This window comes from Bos javanicus, chromosome 19 (genome assembly GCF_032452875.1).
Source record: "Bos javanicus breed banteng chromosome 19, ARS-OSU_banteng_1.0, whole genome shotgun sequence".
NCBI lineage: Eukaryota > Metazoa > Chordata > Mammalia > Artiodactyla > Bovidae > Bos > Bos javanicus.
The window spans coordinates 64,251,681-64,275,437 of NC_083886.1; the positions used below are offsets into that span (position 1 = coordinate 64,251,681).

General features: G+C 47.4%; 1 protein-coding gene across 3 annotated transcripts in view; it reads left to right on the forward strand.

Annotated features, from left to right (window-relative positions):
* Positions 1-301: 301 nt before the first annotated feature.
* The window catches only part of PRKCA (protein kinase C alpha), a 302,229-nt gene continuing 278,773 nt past the window's right edge, over positions 302-23,757 (forward strand). For all 3 annotated transcript variants that reach the window (XM_061393059.1, XM_061393060.1, XM_061393061.1), the window contains exons 1-2: positions 302-582; positions 2,899-2,930. In XM_061393059.1, coding sequence (XP_061249043.1) covers positions 410-582; positions 2,899-2,930 — 205 coding nt within the window. In that variant the 5' untranslated portion in view covers positions 302-409. The remainder of the gene's footprint in view (positions 583-2,898; positions 2,931-23,757) is intronic.

Consider the following 23,757-nt stretch of genomic DNA (forward strand, 5'->3'; position numbering starts at 1 on the left):
GAGAACGGGAAAGGGCGCTTCCTGGGCGGCTCGGGGGCCGCGGGGCCGCCGGCTCCCTGCGCGCGCGCCCCCGCCCTCCCGTGCGTCCCCGCCCCCTGCGCGCCCCCGCCCCGGCCCTCCCGCGCGCCCCCGGCCCGCGCGCTCCCGTCACCCTCCGCGCGCCCCCGGCCCGCCCCACGCGCGCCCGGCCCTCCCCGCGCGCCCCCGCCCCGTCTGCCGGGCCGCGCTCGGGCATGCGCGGTGGGCGGGCCGCCCCCGCCGCCCGACTAGGAAGCGCGAGCGCCGGCGCCGCCGTCAGAGCCGAGCGGCCACAGCGAGCCCGCGGCTCCGCTTCGCTCCGCGCCCGCCCGGCTCCCGGCCGCCCTCGGCCGCCGCCCGCGCCCCCCGCGGCAGGAGGCGGCGAGGGACCATGGCTGACGTCTTCCCGGCCGCCGAGCCGGCGGCGCCGCAGGACGTGGCCAACCGCTTCGCCCGCAAAGGGGCGCTGAGGCAGAAGAACGTGCACGAGGTGAAGAACCACCGCTTCATCGCGCGCTTCTTCAAGCAGCCCACCTTCTGCAGCCACTGCACCGACTTCATCTGGTGGGTGTGCGCCGCCCCTGGACCCGCCCGGCGCCTCGCTCGGCGCCGCGGAGAGTCCGCTCCCGGCGGGACCCCCGGGCGGGGCGCGGCCGTCTCCCCGGGCCGGAGACTCGGAGGGCGGCCCCGGGAGGCTGCCCGGGCCCCGCCGCGCGCGCGGACCTCTCCCCGGGCCGGGCCCGCGAGCCGGGAGGAGCGGCGGCAAACTGTTGAGGCGGGCGCGGGGAGGGCGGCGGCCGGCCGGCCGGCGGGGCGGGGGCGCGGGCGGCCTCTGGAGCGGACCCGGGCGGCGCGGGGCCGGGAGGACACAGGCCTGCCCGGGGCTGCCAGCGGGCTGCGGCCGCCGAGCCCAGGTAACTTCCAGGCAGCGGTGTCACCCGGGCCGCGCTTTACGCGCCGCAGCTGCCGGACAGGCTGCAGGGTCTCCGATCCCGCCAAGTTTCCTGGGGAGACGATGATGACTTTGACTGACTTTCAAAAGATTGATGACCCCTCTCCTCCAGTTGTTTTAAGAAAGCTAAAACTAAAGGCAGTACAGATGCCTCACTTGGAGAAGCATTCGTTTTTTCCCTCTTACGTTGCCAGACAACCTCCATCCATTCTGTCACTTGCTGCTGTGTGTAGGAAGCCCCCCGCGCCCCAAGCCAGAGCCGTCTGGGCCTCCTTAACTCCCCTACCCCGGGGGGAGCGGCGCCGGTGACTGCCCAGCCGCTGTGTGGCTCCTGGGTCTTGTGGGGCTCTTGGGAGAACGAACGCTGCTTGAATGCATCGCACAGGGAAACCGTCTCCAAGGGCGAGTCCCGCAAACGTGCTAATTAATAGGTGCTTAACTTCTCCCTTAAGGATGGCTCTATCTGAACCCGTCACACCTGGGGGAATCTTTAAGGGAAAGCCCCACAAATGTGCTAATAAGGTGCTTAATGTCTTCGTTTCTTTTTAGAAATCCACTCCAAAGCACACTTATGTATAAAGCACAGCCACCTCTCCGAATGATTTCCGAGGTGAAGTCAGCGCCTGGAGCGGTTGAGCTCCTAGGTCAATGTAGACAAGACTGCTTAACGTCAGTTCTTGGAGCCTCAAGGCAGAGAGATTGCATTTAGTTAAGGGGAGGTGTTGGGCCTCACGTGTCAGCTGTGAAATTCCATTAAAACGTTCTGTTTAGTCTGTTCTAGACTGCCGATTACTTTCGCAGGACGAGGGTAAGGTAGAAAGAGACATATACATCCAGGCTCGCTGAAGACTTTCCAGGGTCGTTGTTAGCCCCTGTGAACCGATGTGGCCTGTTGGGTCACCAGGTGTAGCATGAAGTGGAAATGAAGATCTCCTTGTCCTCTTCTTCCCCATAGTCAATACTCCTCTTCTCCACTTAGCTGCAGAGCAACCCCTCGGAAGTTCCAGGAAAATATTCCCCAGCACGGTCTAGCCGTGGTTTTAATTTTTGAATTTTCTTCTCTTCTCTGTTTCCCTGGTTTACAACTCAAATATTAAAGCACTGATATTTTAAAACTGTTTGCATTTAAATTTTTTTGGGGGGTGGGGAGTGACTAAGTTAATTATAAAGATATGTGAAGTGCTTTGTAAATTTAAAATGCTATGTAAAGCAAGAGATTATGACTCATAACCTTCTGAGAATTTTAATGTAGTTCATCCTAGTTGAAATGGTGTTTGCAATTTAATGTCCATGTCGGAGTTCTCTGCTTAGAGAGTAAATTCTCTAAAGTAATTTACAAGAGCAATATAGCTTCTGAATGTGCTTTGAATGCTGTTGGTTCACAGTAAAATCAGGTCATAATCTCACATGCAAACAGTAGTGATGACACTAATATCTGGCTCCTTTAAGCCAAAACGTAGTGTTAAGAGTGGTGCTACGCGGTCATTTCTAGGTAAGTTATACTTCATAACAAATGATGAAGCCACTTGTTTGTTTTTAGGGCGGAAAGATTTTCAGTTGGTCTTTAGGGACCAAATTCAGCCATCTTTATAGATTTGGTTTTTTAACCATAAAGTTCTTCTTGTTGCTTGAATATTGTAGCCAACAACTTTATAGTCATGTTTTTCAATTAAGTACTGATAAAATGTTAGGGGGAAAAAAAAACTGGCAAGAACCTTGAATATGTTGAAATGAGTTCAGTGAGATTTGGAGGCCAGATCTTTTCAAAGTTGACTTGACTCTGCACTCTGAGCTGTTTAGGCATGTTTTCCTGTCAAATCATTGGGTTTCATGTGCAAACCTTTACCTCTGTAGAATGCTTTGTCATATAACTGGCTTAAGATGTGGTGTCAACAGAAAATAAGAAATTTTTCTTGTTTGTTTTTCAGGGGGTTTGGGAAACAAGGCTTCCAGTGCCAAGGTAAGCTGCCATGTTGCATTTTATTTTCAACTACAACAAGAAATAAGCATTCCAGACAAGAACAGTGTTTCCAGTCATCTTTTATCTGATACAAAAACAAAAATACATTTAGATGTTTTCAAAATGTGAAGGCTGTAAACTTGGGCCTGGGGGAAGAACACCATTTGGTATTTTCTGGTACTCTGCGTAGAGACCTGCCTTTTTCTTCAAGGGAATAAAACCTTCCTGTAACTTTTTTTTTTTTTTTTGCCAAGAACGTTCTTGTCAGAAACTGCTGTCTTTGTGTGGGTGTTCAGAAAAAAATGGAATCGCTTAGTGTTTGTGTGACTTCTCTTCCTGTTTTGGTTCATCTTTTACCTGGGAACTGGGTTGGACTTCTCCCTGTGGGCCATACAGCACCCTAGTAGGATGCCTGGGGGTTTTGACGACGGATTGTCAGCCAGAATCAAGTCTGCATGTTCTAAAGGCTGCTGCATGAGGCACGTCTCTCCCTCACGTCAGCTTTGTGACAGCTTCTGACACTCTTGGCTGCATCCACAGAAACGCATTTCCTCTCTGAAGGTGCGTTTATTTCACACACTCCAAATGCCCAGCTTTTCAACTCTCTGTTTGTTGAAACTTTTTTTTTTTGAATGCTTTATTGCTCGTGAAGGCATCCTAGGTCATTAGCTCTCCTCACTGTCTATATTATGTTTACTTAGTCCTGGTTACATTTCCCATCTGGGCTTCGGTTTATTAGGGCAAGTGGAAAGTACATTCTAGCCTGGAAAATATTATCCTAACACTGTTTAATATTAAGCGCATGAGAGATACGCAGGGTGTACTCTTTATGACTTTAAAATTGTACTAGCAAGTTGGTCACCTTTCAAAACCTTCCACACACTGGTGAATGTGTTTCTTATGTATGTTTTATAGACATTTTTAGGTGCAGCTATTTTATGGCATTACCCATCAGCATTCCACTTCTCTTCACACTGTGCTTAACACCCCTGTTGAATAAACTTATTTGGAGAGTGGCATTGAGTAATCCAGAGAGTCCTTTGAAAAAGAATGAGTGTGTGTCTCAGAGGTAGAAGGAAGTGTGACTCTTTGCAGTTCTCAGAGTTGTGGACCTGAGCTTCGGAGACAGCATTTGAAGTCTTTGAACGTGGAGTTTAAGGATGTAACCTTGTGATTCTGGGCTAATGTGATTTCTTTCTGCTCTCATTTTTGGTAATGTACTTGGGCGGAGACCTATGGAAACTCATGAGGAAAAGTATTTATTAAATGTCCTAAATAATGTACAAGAGGAAGTGGGTATATGTTATTTAAAAAATGATCATTTTCTACAGACAAAAAATCCTGGATAATAAAGCTGACCCCTTTCAGACCTGCAGGTTTTGTTGTTGAAACTGGAGAGCAGGTGTGTTGACCACGGCAGGACCCGAGTGGGCTCCCGGGAGCATCGGTGGGGCTTTTAGGAGATTAACAGGTCACTGGCCTCATGTCAGCATCGCCCTCTTTTACCTCAGTTATAAAAGTGATGCTCGTAAATTGTACGAATACTGTATAAAAATGAAATTGGATCCTTGTTTTCTTTTCCCTCAGGCATAACTTCAGACATCCATGCATTCACTAAATTACACATACTTTTTAAAAAGATCTGAATTTTCAATCACTTACGCATTTTTCCAGCAGCAGGCAGTGGGTGTGGGGAAATGCTTCTCTCTGACAACATCGGTTCTGCCTTATTTAGTTGCGTGTGTGGAAGCATCAGACTGACTCACCTGTCTCTACTGAGGGATGTTTTAATCGTTTCTAAGTTCTTAGCAAACGAGGCTGTCAGTATCCTTGGGCTCTAGTATAGGCATGTCTGCAATAGATACTTAGAAGTGTGTGGATACATTTTAAACTTTAATAAGCACAGCTAAGTTGCTCTCCAGAAAGGTTCCAATTGTATTTCAGTATCAATGTGAGAGTACCACTTTCTCTTCACTCTTAACCAGTGTTGGATAATACAAATAAATCCTCTGCACTTTTGCTCTGATAGATGAAAGGGGCTTCTTTCAAGTTCCATTTCCTTTGTGAGGTTAAGCACTTTTCCCAACACATTTTAGCCATTTTTTTAATCTGTCCTGTGAATTTCCTTAACATTTGAAATTGAGGATTTACAAACCAGATTATAGTAGTGAACGTGTGCTATTCTGGTTTTTTTTGACTGTGCCACTGAGCTTGCAGGATCTTAGTTCCCTGACCAAGGATGGGACCTGTGCCCCCCGCGGTGTGGAAGCTGGGACTCCCACCCACTGGACTACCAGGGAAGTCCCTGTGCTCTTCTTTGCTTTGAAGAGTTAAACCAGATGCCTTTAGTGAGTTCTCCTATTATATTTACACTTTAATTCACAAAAGCCATTTCAAATATAAGTGTATCTGCAGTGAGCTAACTGCTTGTTAAAATTGTTACGTGTCATCTGTATTTGACTCCGGCAGGCCTATACTAACCTGATATCTTATTGTTGGTTGTAACTTAGATAATACTAGCTCAGGACAGTGGTGGTTTTCAGGTTTTAATTTTAATTTATTTTTAATTGGAGGGTAATTGCTTTGCCATGTTGGATTGGTTTCTGCCGTGCGTATGTACATCTCCCCCCGGAACCTCCCTCCCACCTCATCCCGCCCTAGGTTTTCACCGTTGTTTAATCGCCCAGTGGTTACCCAGCGTTTTCCTATTTTGGTGCTTGCCACACTCTCTTTTTTAAAACATTTTTTTTGGCCACACCTCGAAGCTCACAGGATCTTAGCTCCCCGACCAGGGATCAGCCCTGTGCCCCCTGCAGTGGAAGCGTGGAACCCTGACCAGTGGACCGCCAGGGACATTTCTCTTGCCTCAGTCTTAACATTCGGTCATTTTAGAATATGTTTATGTTTTCTCTCAGTGTTCCCTAAGTTAACTTCCTGTTGTCTCAGTTTGACAGACTCCTTCTTATTCAGAAGACGGACTGTTCTCGTCCGTGCCTGGCAGCACACGCCCTGGGGATGGCAGCTGGAGTCTGGGGCTGGCTTGGTACTCCTTCCCTGTCACTGAAGGAGGGGCAGTGTCTCTAGCTGCTGGTGTGCAGCCTGTTGCTTTGCTCAGTAGATGACATATTTGCAGCCAAGTTGGCTTCAGCTTGAGAGGGGCAGGCACTCCAACTGAGTCATGTTCATGGAGTAAGATAGCCTGAAATGCACGTGCCATATTCCTAGTGAATGTTAAGTAAGAATTGGAAAACAAAAGAAATAAGTGAGTTTTAATCCTCCAATACCTTGGCCACCTCATGCAAAGAGTTGACTCGTTGGAAAAGACCCTGATGCTGGGAGGGATTGGGGGCTGGAGGAGAAGGGGACGACAGAGGATGAGATGGCTGGATGGCATCACTGACTCAATGGACGTGAGTCTGAGTGAACTCCGGGAGTTGGTGATGGATGGGGAGGCCTGGCGTGCTGCGATTCATGGGGTTGCAAAGAGTCAGACACGACTGAGCGACTGAACTGAGCTGAACTGAAATCCTTACAACTGGATTTGTTACCTATGCCATTTAGAAATGGAGAAGGAGACGGCAACCCACTCCAGTGTTCTTGCCCAGGAAAGCCCATGGACAGAGAATCCTGGCAGGCTACAGTCCATGGGGCCGCAAAGAGTCAGACACAACTGAGCATGAACATGCTATCTAAAAAGCATGTTTTGTAAGGATGTTCAAAAAAAGGAAGATTTCCCGCTTCTTTCCTTTCCCCAAGATATTGACGGAAGCAGGGACTTTCTGCAGGTCTGCTAGGTCATGCCCACTTTTCCTTGCTGGACTCTCCTGTCTTTCTGTCGTGGTGCCGGGGAGAACCCTGAACACGTGTCCCCACACGTGACACAGGAGGCTCCCGTGCTGAGGTTGTGCTGCCTGACGTGGTGGAGCCAGGGCCTGGAGCACGGAGGGGGACGTGGTAGATCTGGAAGCCACGGGACTTTCTGAAGGTTCTCAGAGATGAAGACAAGTGTGCTCCTTTGTAGATCCGAGATGGCAGCACTCGAATTTGCCTTTTTTGTTTGTTCGGCTTACTGCTCTGTAGGTTGGCTCAATCTGTTCGGTGCTCATTTCATGTCTGTGAGGCTAGCAGAGAGCTGGTCCTTGCCTGCTTTTTTAAGAAAAAAAAGGATGAGAAGGACGCTTGTCTGGCCCTGGCCATTCCTGAAGCTGCGCTTGAAGCCCGGAAGGCCTGTCCCCGGCTGGGAGCCGGTCCTGCTCGGCCTGCGTCCCTTAGCAGGGTCCGGGAGCGGGGCTGCAGATGCACTTCCTCTGGGGCCTCGGAGCTACAGCGGCATGTCTCCCGCCCTCTCTGCTGGAAGCGGGAAGGAGCCAGCCCTACCTTTCTTTGCCTCCGAGTTAGGGAGGCCTGTGCACTCTCTAACTACAGTGACAGAAGCTACTTCTCACACTTGCGTAGTCAGTCTGTTACATCTGGTTAACCTGCCTCTCCTGTCTTCCCTGCACTTTGCATTCCTTCCCTCGTGGTGAATGTCACCAGGTAAACTGTCCTGTCGCCCAGGCTCTGAACACGCCATAGAGTGCGTGCTGATTCACTGCAGTCATGTTCAACTCGGCAGCCCGCCAGGCTCCTCTGTCCATGGGATTCTCCAGGCAAGAATACTGGACTGGGTTGCCGTTTCCTCCTACAGGATGTTCCGCACCCGACCCAGGGATCTAACCTGTGTCTTGCATCCCCTGCATTGGCGGGTGGGTTCTTTACCACTAGTACCACCTGAGAAGCCCACGCTCCAGAATGGCATCAGAATGAATCCCTGCATATGAGCAGAATGTGTGGGGTCATCCTCAGGGACTTCATTCACTTTCTAGGGCCTGCAATATGGCTCTGAGTCAGTGTGCAATCTCGAGCCACTTCCTGCTAAGCACACCAAATATTGAACTTGACATGTGACCCTGTGAAGCTCTGTATTTCTCCATCATTGAGGGTTAAAAGTCAGCTTTCCCTATACCTTTCCTGATGACATTCCTTCTTAAAGGCCTGTCTCTGGATCGATATTTCAGCTCACCTGAACAGGATGGTGTCTGATCAATATTCTCTGAGAATGAAAGGTAATGTTTTGAATGAAGGAAAAAGAAAAGTGGTTCCCCTTTTAGCTGTAGGAGCTGAGAAATTCCAAAAAACCAGGTCTCTCTAAGGGAGGGTGACCTTTAACAGAGAGGGGGGTTGAGTTGGCAACTCTTTAGAAAAGGATGTCTAGTCATTCTCACACAGGCCTCAGAGTTCCGAGAGCCACGCAGCATGGTCAGCAGTGCTGGCAGGGGCTGGGGGCTGAGACCACGTAGGGGCTGTACCACAAGCCTGGCCTCCTTTGATAGTCCCTGTCCTTCCCACATGCTGGCTTGACTGCCCCTAGACTCTTGGACAGACCACTGGTTTTCAACGTGGAAGCCAGGATTTTCCATTTCAGAACAGGTCAACATCTCAGGAGCCCCCGCCCCGCTTCTCATCGGGTTTGTTGTTGTTTAATTGCTAAGTTGTGTCCGGTTCACTGTGACCCCATAAACTGTAGCCCACCAGGCTCCTCTGTCCATGGTTTTTTCCAGGCAAGAACACTGGAGTGGGTTGCCATTTCCTCCTCCAGGAGATCTTCCTGGCCCAGGGGTGGAACCTGCATCTCCTGCATTGTCCAGCAGATTCTTTACCTCTGAGCCACCAGGGAGGCCCTCCCAATTAGCAGCTGGTGAACTATAGATGAACTCTTGGTTATCTGAGTTCCAAAAAGACCAGTCCAAGTAAGAGCGAGTCTAATTTGAAACTCTGGAGGTTTTTCACTGAGGTAGACTAAAGCCTTATTTCAGCTTCAAAGATGAAATTGCCTGTAATCCCCAAAATGCAGGAAAGTGTGATTGAGGTGGGCAGTTGGAAGGGTTAACAGTTTTTACTCGTTAGAAGCAGAGACGCAGGGAAGAAACTGGTGTTGGGGATTCCCGTTTGGTGCAAACTGATTATGAAATGATTTCTGGTTAATGGCTTTCTGAATCGCTGCTCTTCTTCTCAGTATATTAAGTGAAAGTGCTTTTCTTCACACCACACCCCCAAGCCGATGCTGAGGCGTGTGGCGTGGTTATTCCTCCTCCTCGGCAGTAGAAACCTCAAATGTTTATTTGACACGTCCATTTCCTTTAATGTGACTTACTGTCCTGAGTGTTTCACTCTCCTGGATGACTCTCAAATTTAAGTTTTCAGGCACATTAACACTTAGCGCGCTCATTTGTTTTTCCCTCCAGAGTGTTTTTTCACTCATCGCCTGCAGAGCTTCCCTGTCGGTGTGAGCCCGGCTCCTCGCCAGGACGTGGCGTCTCCTCAGTCCTTGCTTTCTCAGGCTCGCCTAAGGCTGCTCTTCTTCCTCCTGGCACCCGAGATAAGTGCTTGAGATGTACTTTCCCAGGAAGTGTTTTCTCTTGATTCCTCTCCTCTCCCCGCCTGAATTGGCCCAGATGGTTCGCCTCACCTGCGAGTCTTCTCCTGAAGTGCCTCCCAGGCCTTTCCACCCTCCCTGCCGTGGGACCCTCCTCCTGGAGCTCGGCTTGTCTGTTTCCTCTGTCTGCCTCAAGGGCAAGGACTGAGTCTTCCTTCTCTGTCTCCAGTGTTTAATGCGGTGCCTGGCGCTCAGTGGACATGACGTAAATATTTGCTGAGTGTGAGATTATATAAATATTAAACGGTATGAAGGATCAGGGTGACTTCTGCCTGCCTGCTATTTTTTAAAGTCTAGTTTATAATCCAAAGTCATGTCAGCTGGGAGGAGATCTTGAGATGGCTGAGAAAAGCACTTTCTCAAGCTCAGTGGTGGTGTCTGCTTGCTCAGTTGTGTCCGGCGCTGTGCGACTGCGTGAATGGCAGCGCGCCAGGCTCCCTGTCCTGCATGCTGTCCTGGAGTCTGCTGAGACTCACGCCCATCGAGTTGGTGAGGCCATCCAGCCATCTCATCCTCTGCCGTCCCCTTCTCCTCCTGCCCTCCATCTTCCCCTGCACCAGGGTCTTTTCCAATGAGTCAGCTCTTTGCATTGGGTGGCCAAAGGACTGGAGCTTCAGCGTCAGTCCTTCCAATGAATATTCAGGGTTGATTTCCTTTAGGATTGACTGGATTGATCTTTCAGTCCAGGGGATTCTCAAGATTCTTCTCCACCACCACAGTTCAACAGCACGCATTCTCTGGTGGCCACCCTTCTTTGTGGTCCAACTCTCACATCCATACGTGACTGCTGGAAAAACCGTAGCTTTGACTAGATAGACCTTTGTTGGCAAATTGATGTCTCTGCTTTTTAATATGCTGTGTAGGCTTGTCATAGCTAAGGGTGCTTAATCAAGATATAGAATGGAGAATTCCAGTCTGTCCCTGTAAGTTCTGTGTAATGTTAAACCTACTGAGTTTAGAATGATAGGAATAAACCACGCAGCGCGTCTGCCTTCTGACTGAGAAGTGTCCAGGCGTCCGTGAATCCCCCGCACAAGTTAAACAAGAGCCTCTGGTGGGCTGCAGCAGCGTCCAGCCTCGGGTGCAGGGCGAGAAGCTCGACCAGCACCCATGTGTGTCTGGCAGTCACTGGGATGGTCCTTTGCTTGGGGATTGCTAGTAGCTGCAGCCAGATTGTCATGTTCCAAAGGGTGCAGACACTCGGCTCGACGCTGGTCGTTTTAAACTTCTTGTGCCTGGAAGGATTCTGTGCCCTGGCACGAGGCAGGGCGGGTGGAGCTGCGGGTGCCAGGGGAGCTGCTGCCACTGAGTCCTGAGCCCTCGGCAGGCGTCAGTCAGTTGAGAGATACACTCGCGTTAAATGCAGCCACTTGCTGGACACGCACAAGTTCTCGTCTTAGATCCGTTTGTTCAAAAGCCCCCCGTAAGCACAGGGTGTGATCATTTTGAAATGAGTCCTGATGAATCTGCCAGGCCGGTGGTGGGGTGGAGCTCGGGTGTAGACTCTAACAGTTCTGCAGAGAACACTTTTCAGAGCCAAACGGAAACTTTTTGGTGCCTACAGAGCCTGAATTTATGTGAGGGGAGGAAAGAATGACGCCGTGAAGGGAAACACTGAAACACGCCTGGGTGACATAGAATTAAGACCTGACTGTCCTCCTCTGTCTGTCAGAATTTCCATGACAAACCCTTCATTTCGAGTCTCTTCCCACCCAGCAAACCTCTTGTTAGACTTTAACCTGAGACATGAACATTTCAGGGTTGGCATGGCCCTAGCAGTCAGATCTGGTTGAAATTACTACAGCTACATTAAAAGAAACCCTCTGTTAAATTATACAAAGAGGGAAATGGTTTCTGGAAATAGTTTTTACCAGGAATGGAATAGAGGGGAATGATGTGATAAATTGTCAGCACGAGTTAGGAATCATTTAAGACTAAGTTCAGCGAGTAAGATTACATGAGGGCAGTTCATCTTGGATGGCTTCAGTTGCTGTGTTTCTCCCCTTATGCCTACACATCTCTAGTTTTGGCATTTTGGGAAATACAAGATTATTTATTATCTGGGATAAGTAGGTAGGTAAGAGATAAGGGTGAAAGCCCAGGACCTGAAGATGTACTATAAATAAGTTTAGATCCAACTTGTGTAAGAAATGGGATAAGAGAAAGATCTGATCAACAGCTGAATTCTGAGCAAAATTTTATTCTAGAGATCTGATACCTAAGTGCCAACTATCCTGTTAGTGAAACTGCTTCTTGGAGTGATGCGTCTCATCTCTCACCCAGCACTTCTGAAACGGCCAAGGGTTAGTCCCACTTCACAGAAGAGGCACGGGGGTTTGCTGACTTGCCCGAGGTCACCTAGCTGGGAAGCGGTGGAGCTGGACTCACGCCGGGCAGTGTGGGTTTGCAGCCCGAGCTGTTAGCCCAGTGCCCTGCTGCCCTCAGGTCCCCCTGCTCTGTCAGACTGCAGTTACAGCCCTCAGTGGACAGTGGAGGTGCGGAAGGATGTGTCTTTATCTGTCGCTGTTGAGTCGCTAAGTCCTGTCTGAGTCTTGGCAACCCCGTGCACTGCAGCACGCCAGCCTTTCCTGTCCTTCAGTATCTCCTGGAGTTTGCTCAGATTCCTGTCCAGCCAGTCAGTGATGCTGTTGAGCCATCTCATCGTCTGTCGCCCCCTTCTTTTGCCTGCAGTCCTTCCTAGCATCAGGGTCTTTTCCAGTGAGTCAGCATCTCTATTCCCGCCTGGCACATAGCTTCAGCAGTACCATTTTTCTAGATTCCATATTTATGCATTAATACACTATACTTGTTTTTCTCTTCTGAGGCTGGTACTGTCGGTAACAGTTGGAAGCACAGGGTTTTGCAGCCTTGAGATTAGGACTGGAGGCGATACACTGAGTTATAATAGACGTATACACATTAGTAAGGGAAATAATACAGAGAAGGCAACGGCAACCCACTCCAGTACTCTTGCCTGGAAAATCCCATGGACGGAGGAGCCTGGTGGGCTGCAGTCCATGGGGTCGCTAGAGTCGGGCCCGGCTGAGCGACTTCACTTTCACTTTTCACTTTCATGCATTGGAGAAGGAAATGGCAACCCACTCCAGCGTTCTCGCCTGGAGAATCCCAGGGACGGGGGAGCCTGGTGGGCTGCCCTGTGGGATCGCAGAGTCGGACACGACTGAGCGACTCAGCAGCAGCAGCAGCCGGTTTAGAGTGTTGTGATAGTTGACGGTTTCTGGTGGGCAGCGAGGGATCTTAGCCGTAGGTATACGTGTGTCCATTCTCCCCCAAGCACCCCTCCCCTCCAGGCCGCAGCATAACAGTGAGCAGAGTCCCCTGTGCGGGACAGAAGGTCCTTGTTGGTCATCCATGTAAAATACAGCAGGTCATACACCTAATTCTGAAATCTTCTGAGGAAATCTAATTTTTTCCCATGCTGATCACTAAATGACTAAAATGTCTAAAGTCACTTTTGATCACTAAAGTGATTTTTGTTGCTTTAGTTTGACATTAGTTTCTGCAGATTAGCTTCTGAGTGACTTATTAACATGGGAACCTCTGTCACTCTTCTGCTTAATTTCCGGATGGCAGTTCAGAAGCAGGCAGGACGGATATTTATTCTCTAGGTCCAAGGTCAGGTTTGGCTTAAGGGCTGGTATTTTCCCTTTGTTCATCTGTGCCACCAGGCATCACAGCACCTGATGGCTGAGTGGAGTCTGTGCTCATGTGATGCCAATTAACTTGCAAGACTAGTTGTTGGGTAGGAGCTGGAGCACTTCATGTTTGAGACTTCCATGGTTGTCTAACATGAGTAATGCTGTGGAGTAATTGAGATAAACGGCAGAGGTACTGGAGATCAGAGGCCGACTTGCTGGGCAAGGTTCTGGGCTTACCAGATTCAGTTAATAGGATGGCGAGAGGTGTAACACACTCTTCATGATCAATGAAAGCATAAACTCAGGATTCATGACATTAACTTTGATAGGCTCGTTCTGAGCAGGGTGCTTGGGTAACTCGCTTAATGGTGGAGGATTAATTGAAGTCCCAAGTTTTATCCCCAATTCTGAAGATGTGTCCACTTCTAGCTTTTGTTTTCCTGTGTGTCCCTGTCACGTCAGGCTTTATTTGACATTCTGTGTACTTTGAAACTATGTGGAGAATTAGAATTTTAAAAAAAATGGCAGTAGATGCATATCAGATGGGCGAGATTTTAGTCACTAAGAAGGTGGATAGCACTCCTAACCATTAGATTTAATATTATGTATCTGCAATTAAAAACAGGCTTCTATTTAAATGTAGGTTAATTATTTGACTATGCCAAAGCCTTTGACTGTGTGGATCACAATAAACTGTGAAAAAATTCTGAAAGAGATGGGAATACCAGACCACCTGACCTGCCTCTTAAGAAACCTATATGCAGGTCAGGAAGCAACAGTTAGAACTGGACATGGAACAACAGACTGGTTCCAAATAGGAAAAGGCATGCGTCAAGGCTGTATATTGTCACCCTGCTTATTTAACTTATATGCAGAGCACATCATGAGAGATGCTGGGCTGGAAGAAGCACAAGCTGGAATCAAGATTGCCGGGAGAAATATCAAGAACCTCAGATATGCAGATGACACCACCCTTATGGCAGAAAGTGAAGAGGAACCAAAAAGCCTCTTGATGAAAGTGAAGGAGGAGAGTGAAAAAGTTGGCTTAAAGCTCAACATTCAGAAAACGAAGATCATGGCATCTGGTCCCATCACTTTGTGGGAAATAGATGGGGAAACAGTGGAAACAGTGTCAGACTTTATTTTTTTGGGCTTCAAAATCACTGCAGATGGTGATTGCAGCCATGAAATTAAAAGATGCTTACTCCTTGAAAGGAAAGTTATGAGCAACCTAGATAGCATATTGAAAAGCAGAGACATTACTTTGCCAACAAAGGTTCGTCTAGTCAAGGCTATGGTTTTTCCTGTGGTCATGTATGGATGTGAGAGTTGGACTGTGAAGAAGGCTGAGCACCGAAGAATTGATGCTTTTGAACTGTGGTGTTGGAGAAGACTCTTGAGAGTCCCTTGGACTGCAAGGAGGTCCAACCAGTCCATTTTAAAGGAGATCAGTCCTGGGTGTTCTTTGGAAAGAATGATGCTAAAGCTGAAACTCCAGTACTTTGGCCACCTCATGCGAAGAGTTGATTCATTGGAGAAGACTCTGATGCTGGGCGGGATTGGGGGCAGGAGGAGAAGGGGACGACAGAGGATGAGATGGCTGGGTGGCATCACTGACTCAATGGATGTGAGTCTGAGTGAACTCCAGGAGATGGTGATGGATAGGGAGGCCTGGCGTGCTTCGATTCATGGGGTCGCAAAGAGTTGGACACGACTGAGTAACTGAACTGAACTGAACTAATCATCTGAATCCACGTGCATTTATATACTGACCTTGACCTCCTTGGTGAATTCTGTAGTTTTAAGACCAAGAAGAGCCTTGGTCTTGGAATTCAAAGTGGGGAGGGATTGTGGAGGCTGTGTAACTAAGGTCCCTCAACTTAACGGTGGTGGAACTGGCTGCGAGCGCGCCACGCTGTGTGTAAACCCAGCCACAGAACTGGTCTCCATTCCCAGCTTGTGCAGGGATGGTGTGCCCACGGCCGCTTCCTGCTTCCTGGTGGCTCATAAACCTTTGTACTCTGTGTCCTCTGCAGTCTGAAACCTTAAGTTCTACGACCAGCGAGTCTCGGTGCTCGTCCAGGAATCTCTGTATTAAAGCATCAGGAAATCTGCAAACAAAGCTGGCAATGGATTCCTTTGGGCATTGTGCTCTGAAGCCTGGGAGTTTTATTGAGTAAAGATTGTACATTTATCTTTCATAATTTAGATTGCTAGTCTGGTAATAACGTAAGGACCTGGAGTAGGAAATGGCATTCCGCTCCAGTACTCCTGCCTGGAGAATCCCATGGACAGAGGAACCTGGCGGGCTGCAGTCCATGGGACAGCAGAGAGTCCGACCCAGCTGAGCATACACACGATAACAAAGACCTGTTTAAAGCATCAAGAATGCATAAGGCTCTGTATCGAAGGAGAATTCACAGGCAGGGAAAACTGCTCTACTTGAAATCACACATTTTTTGACTTTTGTCTTTTTAATTTTAGTTGCCCTTGGTGCTTTGGAAGCAGGCTGCACCCTGAGCTGCTTAGTCTGCTCTTGGTCATTGTTGTTGTTCGCTCGTTAAGTCGTGTCCAACTCCTGGCACCACCGTGGACCGCAGCTCGCCAGGCTTCCCTGTCCTTCACTGTCCTGAGATTTGCTCAAACTCATGTCCATCTCGTCAGGGATGCCATCCAACTGTCACACCCTCTGCCTCCCCTTCTCCTGCCCCCAGCTTTTAGTCTTACACTGAGATGTTACAGCAGAGCTGACTTTACACTTGAAGTATGCATGTGCAAACGCAATAGTATTAATCTATAACTGTACAGATCTTAGTAGCCCCCCCAAGCAAGAAGGTGACTGAATATAACCTTAGAGTTTGTTATTTAGTGGTTTTGTTTTCTGTAGTACAAGTAACTCCGTTGTTAGAATTGAAATTATTTCTCAACAGTGGTACACATACGGAAGTCAGATCTTAGTTTCAGTGTTGACTTGAGGTTCTTATTTTTTTTTTCTTTTTAAAAAATTGCTTATTTGGCTCTGAGGGTCTTTTAGTTGCAGCATGTAGGATCTATTTCCCTGACCAGGGATGGACCCCGGGCCCCCTGCCCTGGAAGCATGGAGTCTCAGCCCCTGGACCGTCAGGGGAGTCCTGACTTGAGGTTCTGATCTTAGAAATACATAAATTCGGAAAATACACAGAATGATGAAACGGAAATGAAGCATGGGCCTTATGCATACCTTTTTCAGCATTTTCTAAATCCAGATACAACATAAGTCTTGTAAATGCTCCATGGAAAATTTTCTTTATGTCCTAGATTTCTAAGTTGCTTTAAAAATGAGCCAAAAATGTTGGTTTCTCCCCCCAACACCCCATCTTGGTCAGTTTCCCTATCATAGTCTTAGACATCTTTCTTGCTCCAAGAGTCTTTGAACTGGATTTAAAGTTAGGAAATGCTAAGTACATTATCACTGCTGATTTGATATATATATATATGAATAATTTTGAAGATCTGCTAGGACTTGCGAGTGGGGAATTTCTGGGCCATCTTTTTTATCCTTTGTGCCTGCTGTTAGATGGGAGTTGTTGCCTGATTTGAGTAATAGCCTTCCTTTTCAAATTCAGCTCACTTTTCTGAGAAAGTCTTGGACTCTGCAGTGGGGCAGTGAGTCGGACAGTCAGTTCTGCAAGAGTCTCGTCCTCCAAAGTGACCACTTGTGTGACCTTCAGATCCGTCACGTCTGGGCACCTTTTCTGGTTCTGCCACGGAGCTGTCCACAGCCCCTCTAGTTTGACCTTGCACATGTCAAGTAACTGGAAATGTCCTTACGTCTCTCTTAATCTCCAGCTTCCTCTTTCATCGCCGTTTCCTTATCTGGGAGCGTCCATGGGCTTTGAGACCTGTAGACCTTACTTCACCCTCAAGTGACTGAACTACACTTGGCTCTGATGGGAGCTTTTTATCATCCAGATCCTTAAATCTTTGGAAGAAACGGTTTTCTTTCAAACTTTTGAACTAATTCTAGACACTGGAAAGTTGATAATGGTACAGGGAGTATCTCTATGTTATCTTGCTTCCCCCAACATTCAGTTCAGTTCAGTTGCTCAGTCGTGTCCGACTCTTTGCGACCTCACGGACTGCAGCACGCCAGGCTTCCCTGTCCATCACCAACTCCTGGAGCTTGCTCAAACTCCTCCAATATTAACACCTCACATAACCGTAGTATGATTATGAAGAACAGGAAATTCACATTGGTACAATATTAACTGTAGATCTCGTCTGAATTTTCACCAATTCTTCCACTAATGCCCTCTTTCTGTTGTAAGGCCCTATATAGCAGTGGTCCCCATCCTCGGCACCAGGGCCCGGTTTCACGGAAGCCAGTTTCCCGTGGATGGGAGTTGGGGTGGTTTCAGGATGATTCAGGTGCATCACAGTTATTGTGTGCTCTATCTCTGTTGTTGTTACATCAGCTCCACTCAGATCAGCAGGCATTAGATCCTGCTGTGTACGATCCCACAGTGCATCTAGTTTTAGCCTCGGAGGTCAGTCGCTCTTTGTTCAGGTTGTGGGGTGTGTTGTGTCTGGTCACACGTCGGTGCAGTCAGGTGTCTTCCTTGATAACAAGTCGACCACTCCTCTTTCGTTACTCTTGGTTGCACTGGGGCAGTAACAAGCAGGATGGGGTCTGCTCGTGGTCACTGTGGTTGCTAAGTGGTTGTCATTGAGTTCATATGGTTCTTTTTTGCCAGGAATCTTACCTACAAGCAGAAGCGTAAGAATGGAAGCCCCTGGAGGCCAAGGGGACATGAACTGGGAATCAGCTTGACCTGAAAGCCGACTTGCTGTCTGGGCCGTCGTCAGTACTTTGTGTGACGCTGGGAACGCTCTGTAATCAGCATTGTCTCCTTGTGTCGTTATCAGCAATGTCTGTCTGTCAGGCCCTTGAAATGTGGAACCGAATTTTTTGTTGCAACTTGTTTTTAAAGTTGAATATTGTTGTTCAGTTGCTAAGTCTTGTCTGACTCTTTTTGACCCCATGGACTGTAGCACGTCAGGCTTCCCTGTCCTTCACCATCTCCCAGAGTTTTCTCAAACTCATGTCCATTGAGTCAGTGATGCCATCCAGTCATCTCATCTTCTGTTCACCCCCTTCTTCTCCTGCTCTCAATCTCTCCCAGCATCAGGGTCTTTTCCAATGAGGTGGCTCTTTGCATCAGGTGGCCAAAGTATTGGAGCTTCAGCATCTGTCCTTGCAATGAATATTCAGAGTTGATTTCCTTTAGGATTGACTGGTTTCATCTCCTTGCTGTTGTTAGTGGCTATGGTAGCAGCGTTCAGCTTTAGAGAATCCAGAGGGAGTAAATCAGATCATACCCTTTTAAGCCTTTCATTGTAGAATAAGATGCAGATGCATTAAACCCCACAGAAAATGCGTGCTCTAGGGGATCGCCATACAGCCTGCATTGCTGCAGCCACCCCCGGGTCAAGCAGATGAGCTCGCTAGTCCTCCCCTTGCCTTGTTTCTTCCCCCAAAGGAACTACTGCTGTGGCTTTTAGATCATCACTTCTGTGCATTTCTTTTAGTTTTGCTACATGGCTATCCACAGACAGACACTGCGGTTTCATCTTGCACACTTAAAATAACTGGAAATGTCCTTACATCTCTTTTAATCTACGACTTCCTCTTTCATACCCCTTTCACTGTCTGGGGGCGTCCCTGGACTTCGGGACCTGTAGACTTTCCCACAGTCAGAATCCTTCACTGCATGCTCGTAGTACATCATAATGCCTCTGTGCCTTCTGCAAACTGGCACCTGCATCCAGAGGCTCTGTTGGATTTAAGTTCAGTTTGGGTCTATAGTTTCAGATGCCTTTTTAAGGTCACATGCATGTTACTCACACATATATTAACGTGGAAAGACCTTAAATGAGGTTTTTCTATCAAAGTATCCAAAGCTGAGAAATGAACATAAGCCAGTTGAACTAGTGAAGTTTTACGGGGTGTGGTACACAACCTGGAAACAGGGACTGTGTGCTGCTTGTGGAAAACTAGGTTGTCAGGGGCTTTTTCTTAAGTGTACAGTGTTCATTACACCTCTATGCAAATTTTAGTTTTCCTCAGTACTTCTATGGGCAAGAGGGGTGTGTGTGGGTGTGCCTGTCTGTGGGTGGTGGAAATAATTACTAATTGAATTGTCATATAGTCCTTTTCTTGTCTAAACCTCCCCCACACAACTATATACGTGGTCTGTTTGTTCCTGATGTCAGTATCCAACACAGGATCAAAATTGGGTTTTATAGTTATTTTTGTGCACGGGAGCATGTGGGGGCACAGAGAATAAGCGTCAGAAGCGAATTCGGTGTCTTCCTCTTTGGAGAAGAAGACTGTCAGCTCCCAGGTCCGCTGTGAACAGACCCACGTACGAGCTGCTGGTACAGACAAGGGTTTTCCTAAGAGTGAACAGACCTTCTGAGTCTTATCAGGGAGTTGATAGTATAACTGGATAATATGACTTACACACAGAGCACTAAAGAGTATATAAAAAGTCAGCACGTATGAGTTAAAGTGTAAAAATTAAGAGCCCTTCCTGTGATAAATGAGCACTAGACTGGAGGTTAGGTAACCTAGGTTTAGATCCCTCTTTGCAGTTGAGGGTGGGGGCTTCCCTAGTGGCTCAGAATCTGCCTGCAATGCAGGAGACCCGGGTTCGATCCCTAGGTCAGGAAGATCCCCTGGGGAGGGCATGGCAACCCACTCCAGTGTTCTGGCCTGGAGAATCGCATGGACAGAGGAGCCTGGTGGCCTACAGTCCGTGCGGTCCCAAAGAGTCAGACACGCCTGAGCGACTGACCCTTTTCTTTCACTGCACCGGGGGCGTTGGATTCTGTTGAGGGGTAGCAAGCATGCGGCATCCCTGCCAGCTGCTGTCAGATAATACTGGTCTCTTTTGAGGTCCTCTTTCAGCGTCAGAATCCTCAGCCCAGGCTCCGAGTGGCGGCTGTGCAGTGGTGACTGGAGTGGATGGGGAGCCGAGCCCCGTGCCAGGCTGCCTGCCTCCTAGCGTCCCGCCAGCTGTTGACCTGCTGTGGCACCGCCTCCAGCCCAGTGTTTGTATGTCCCCTCCTTTAATTATTCCCTGGAAGCACAATATCTCGGGAAAATAATCTACAGTGCTGAATTTTTTTTCTAAAAATATTATCATTGAAATGCTGAAAGTTTCATGCAAAACAAACCACTGGTTGCTGGGGACTGGCCTTCAGCCAGGAATTGAGTTGATTTAGGATTAAAAAAAAAAAATCTCCTGATACTTCCTTGATGTTTTTCTTGATTGGCATCATGTAAACTGTTAATTTTCTGGCTTCTGTTGGGTCCAAGTAATTTTTTCTTTTTTTGGCCTGTCTAACTTATGTGAATGCCTTACAGTTGAAATCTGGCATTTGAGTTGTGTTTTGGCTCTGTGGCATTTTACAGAGTTCTGTGACCCAAATAATGACTCTGGAGTCCCTTTCTAATCTGGAGAAAAAATAAAAATACTGGGAGAAGAACTTTGCACTTTATCTTGTAGGAGCCATAGGCTGAAATAATGGTACCCTGACCCCATTGATCTGCGTGGAGATCCAACCAGTCCATCCTAAAGGAGATCAGTCCTGGGTGTTCAGTGGAAGGACTGATGCTGAAGCTCCAATACTTTGGCCACCTGATGTGAAAAGCTGACTCACTGGAAAAGACCCTGATGCTGGGAAAGATTGAAGGTGGGAGGAGAAGGGGACGACAGACGATGAGATGGCTGGATGGTATCACTGACTCAATGGACATGAGTTTGAGCAAGCTCTGGGAGTTGGTGATGGACAGGGAGGCCTGGCATGCTGCAGTCCATGGGGTCACAAAGAGTCAGACGCGACTGAGCGACTGAACTGACCCCAGTGATGCTTGATGCCAGTGGGATTCAGACTCGTGTAGGAGAGGAGATCTTGATGGACAAAAGTCAGGGTGCTGTATTCCTAAAACTGTTCAGAGCAGCTGAGGGAGAGGAGAGAAGCCCTAAAGGGCGGGTAGTTGTGATTTATTATTCTTTTTTGGAAAGCTTGCTTACAATCCTTTGAGCTAGATAGAGCCCTAGGATTACTTTGAGTTTATAGGACTGCATGCCTTTGCATGCACAAATCCTGTCTGTGCAAATTTGACCTTTAAAATTTCCATTACTTTCCCCATTCTGTCTCTCTGCCCCCGCCCCTAAAGAAGCTGACCTTTGTGAAGTTTTACATCTTATGGTTGATGTTAAGGCCCTGAGACTTACATCTGTGCTGGCTACCGTCCATCTGCTTGTCTAATTATGTATTCCGTACATATTCTCCCCAGGTACTGAGCTAGTTTGCTGGGTGATAGTAACTATGATGACACTTACTGAGCACGGCCTGCATATGGCCCAGCACTGAGCAGTTGGCAGAGAACACTTTTCTTCGGTAACTTTCACAGCCACTGAGGACAGGTGGTTTTCTCAGGTTAGATCAGATCAAATCAGTCACTCAGTCGTGTCTGACTCTTTGCGACTCCATGAATCACGGCACGCCAGGCCTCTCTGTCCATCACCAACTCCCAGAGCTTGCTCAAACTCACATCCATCGAGTCAGTGATGCCATCCAGCCATCTCATCCTCTGTCGTCCCCTTCTCCTCCTGCCCTCAATCCCTCCCAGCATCAGAGTCTTTTCCAATGAGTCAACTCTTCTCATGAGGTGGCCAAAGTACTGGAGTTTCAGCTTTAGCATCATTCCTTCCAAAGAAATCCCAGGGCTGATCTCCTTCAGAATGGACTGGTTGGATCTTCTTGCAGTCCAAGGGACTCTCAAGAGTCTTCTCCAACACCACAGTTCAAAAGCATCAATTCTTCGGCACTCAGCCTTCTTCACAGTCCAACTCTCACATCCATACATGACCACTGGAAAAACCATAGCCTTGACTAGACGAACCTTTGTTGGCAAAGTAATGTCTCTGATTTTCAATATGCTATCTAGGTTGGTCATAACTTTCCTTCCAAGGAGTAAGCGTCTTTTAATTTCATGGCTGCAATCACCATCTGTAGTGATTTTGGAGCCCAGAAAAATAAAGTCTGACACTGTTTCCACTGTTTCCCCATCTATTTCCCATGAAGTGGTGGGACCGGATGCCATGATCTTCATTTTCTGAATGTTGAGCTTTAAGCCAACTTTTTCACTCTCCACTTTCACTTTCATCAAGAGACTTTTGAGTTCCTCTTCACTTTCTGCCATAGGGGTGGTGTCATCTGCATATCTGAGATTCTTGATATTTCTCCCGGCAATCTTGATTCCAGCTTGTGTTTCTTCCAGTCCAGCGTTTCTCATGATGTACTCTGCATATAAGTTAAATAAACAGGATGACAATATACAGCCTTGATGTACTCCTTTTCCTATTTGGAACCAGTCTGTTGTTCCATGTCCAGTTCTAACTGTTGCTTCCTGACCTGCATACACATTTCTCAAGAGTCAGATCAGGTGGTCTGGTATTCCCTTCTCTTGAAGAATTTTCCACAGTTTATTGTGATCCACACTGTCAAAGGCTTTGGCATAGTCAATAAAGCAGAAATAGATCTTTTTCTGGAACTCTCTTGCTTTTTCGATGATCCAGCGGATGTTGGCAATTTGATCTCTGGTTCCTCTGCCTTTTCTAAAACCAGCTTGAACATGAGGAAGTTCACGGTTCACATATTGCTAAAGCCTGGCTTGGAGAATTTTGAGTATTACTTTACTAGCGTGTGAGATGAGTGCAATTGTGCGGTAGTTTGAGCATTCTTTGGCATTGCCTTTCTTTGAGATTGGAATGAAAACTGACCTTTTCCAGTCCTGTGGCCACTGCTGAGTTTTCCAAATTTGCTGGCATATTGAGTGCAGCACTTTCACAGCATCATCTTTTAGGATTTGGAAGAGCTCAACTGGAATTCTATCACCTCCACTAGCTTTGTTCGTAGTGATACTTTCTAAGGCCCACTTGACTTCACATTCCAGGATGTCTGGCTCTAGGTGAGTGATCACACCATCGTGATTATCTGGGTCGTGAAGATCTTTTTTGTACAGTTCTCAGGTTAAGTATTGCCTGAATCTTACAACTAAGTGACTGGGATTAGGTTTATATTTGTTTCTTTCTTTTGAAATACTATTTAACAAAAATTTTAATTGAATTATTGTTGACTTATAGTCTTAATACTGCTGTACAGCAAAGTGACTCAGTTATACATATGTACACACATATATGTACACACAAAATGATTCAGTTATATATACGTACACTATATATATTCACAAATGACTCAGTTATGCATACATACACTATACACAAAATGACTCCGTTATACATATGTACACATTTATATACACACACAAAATGACTCAGTTATACATACATACATATATATATACACAGAATGACTCAGTTACACATAATACGTGTGTGTGTGTGTGTGTATATATTACATACACATTCTTTTTGGGGGGTGTTATTCACTTTATTCTTTCTATCACATGGATTTTTGTGATATTTCATCCAAAATGTTTTTGAAAGGTAAATTCTTCATGGGTTTGTATTTTTTTTTTTAAAGTCATTTCTACAGCTTGGATCCAGATGTTCTTCCCTCCCCAGGGCCCCCCTCCTGAATCCATCATAATAAAACATAGACAGATATCTGTAAGAACGTG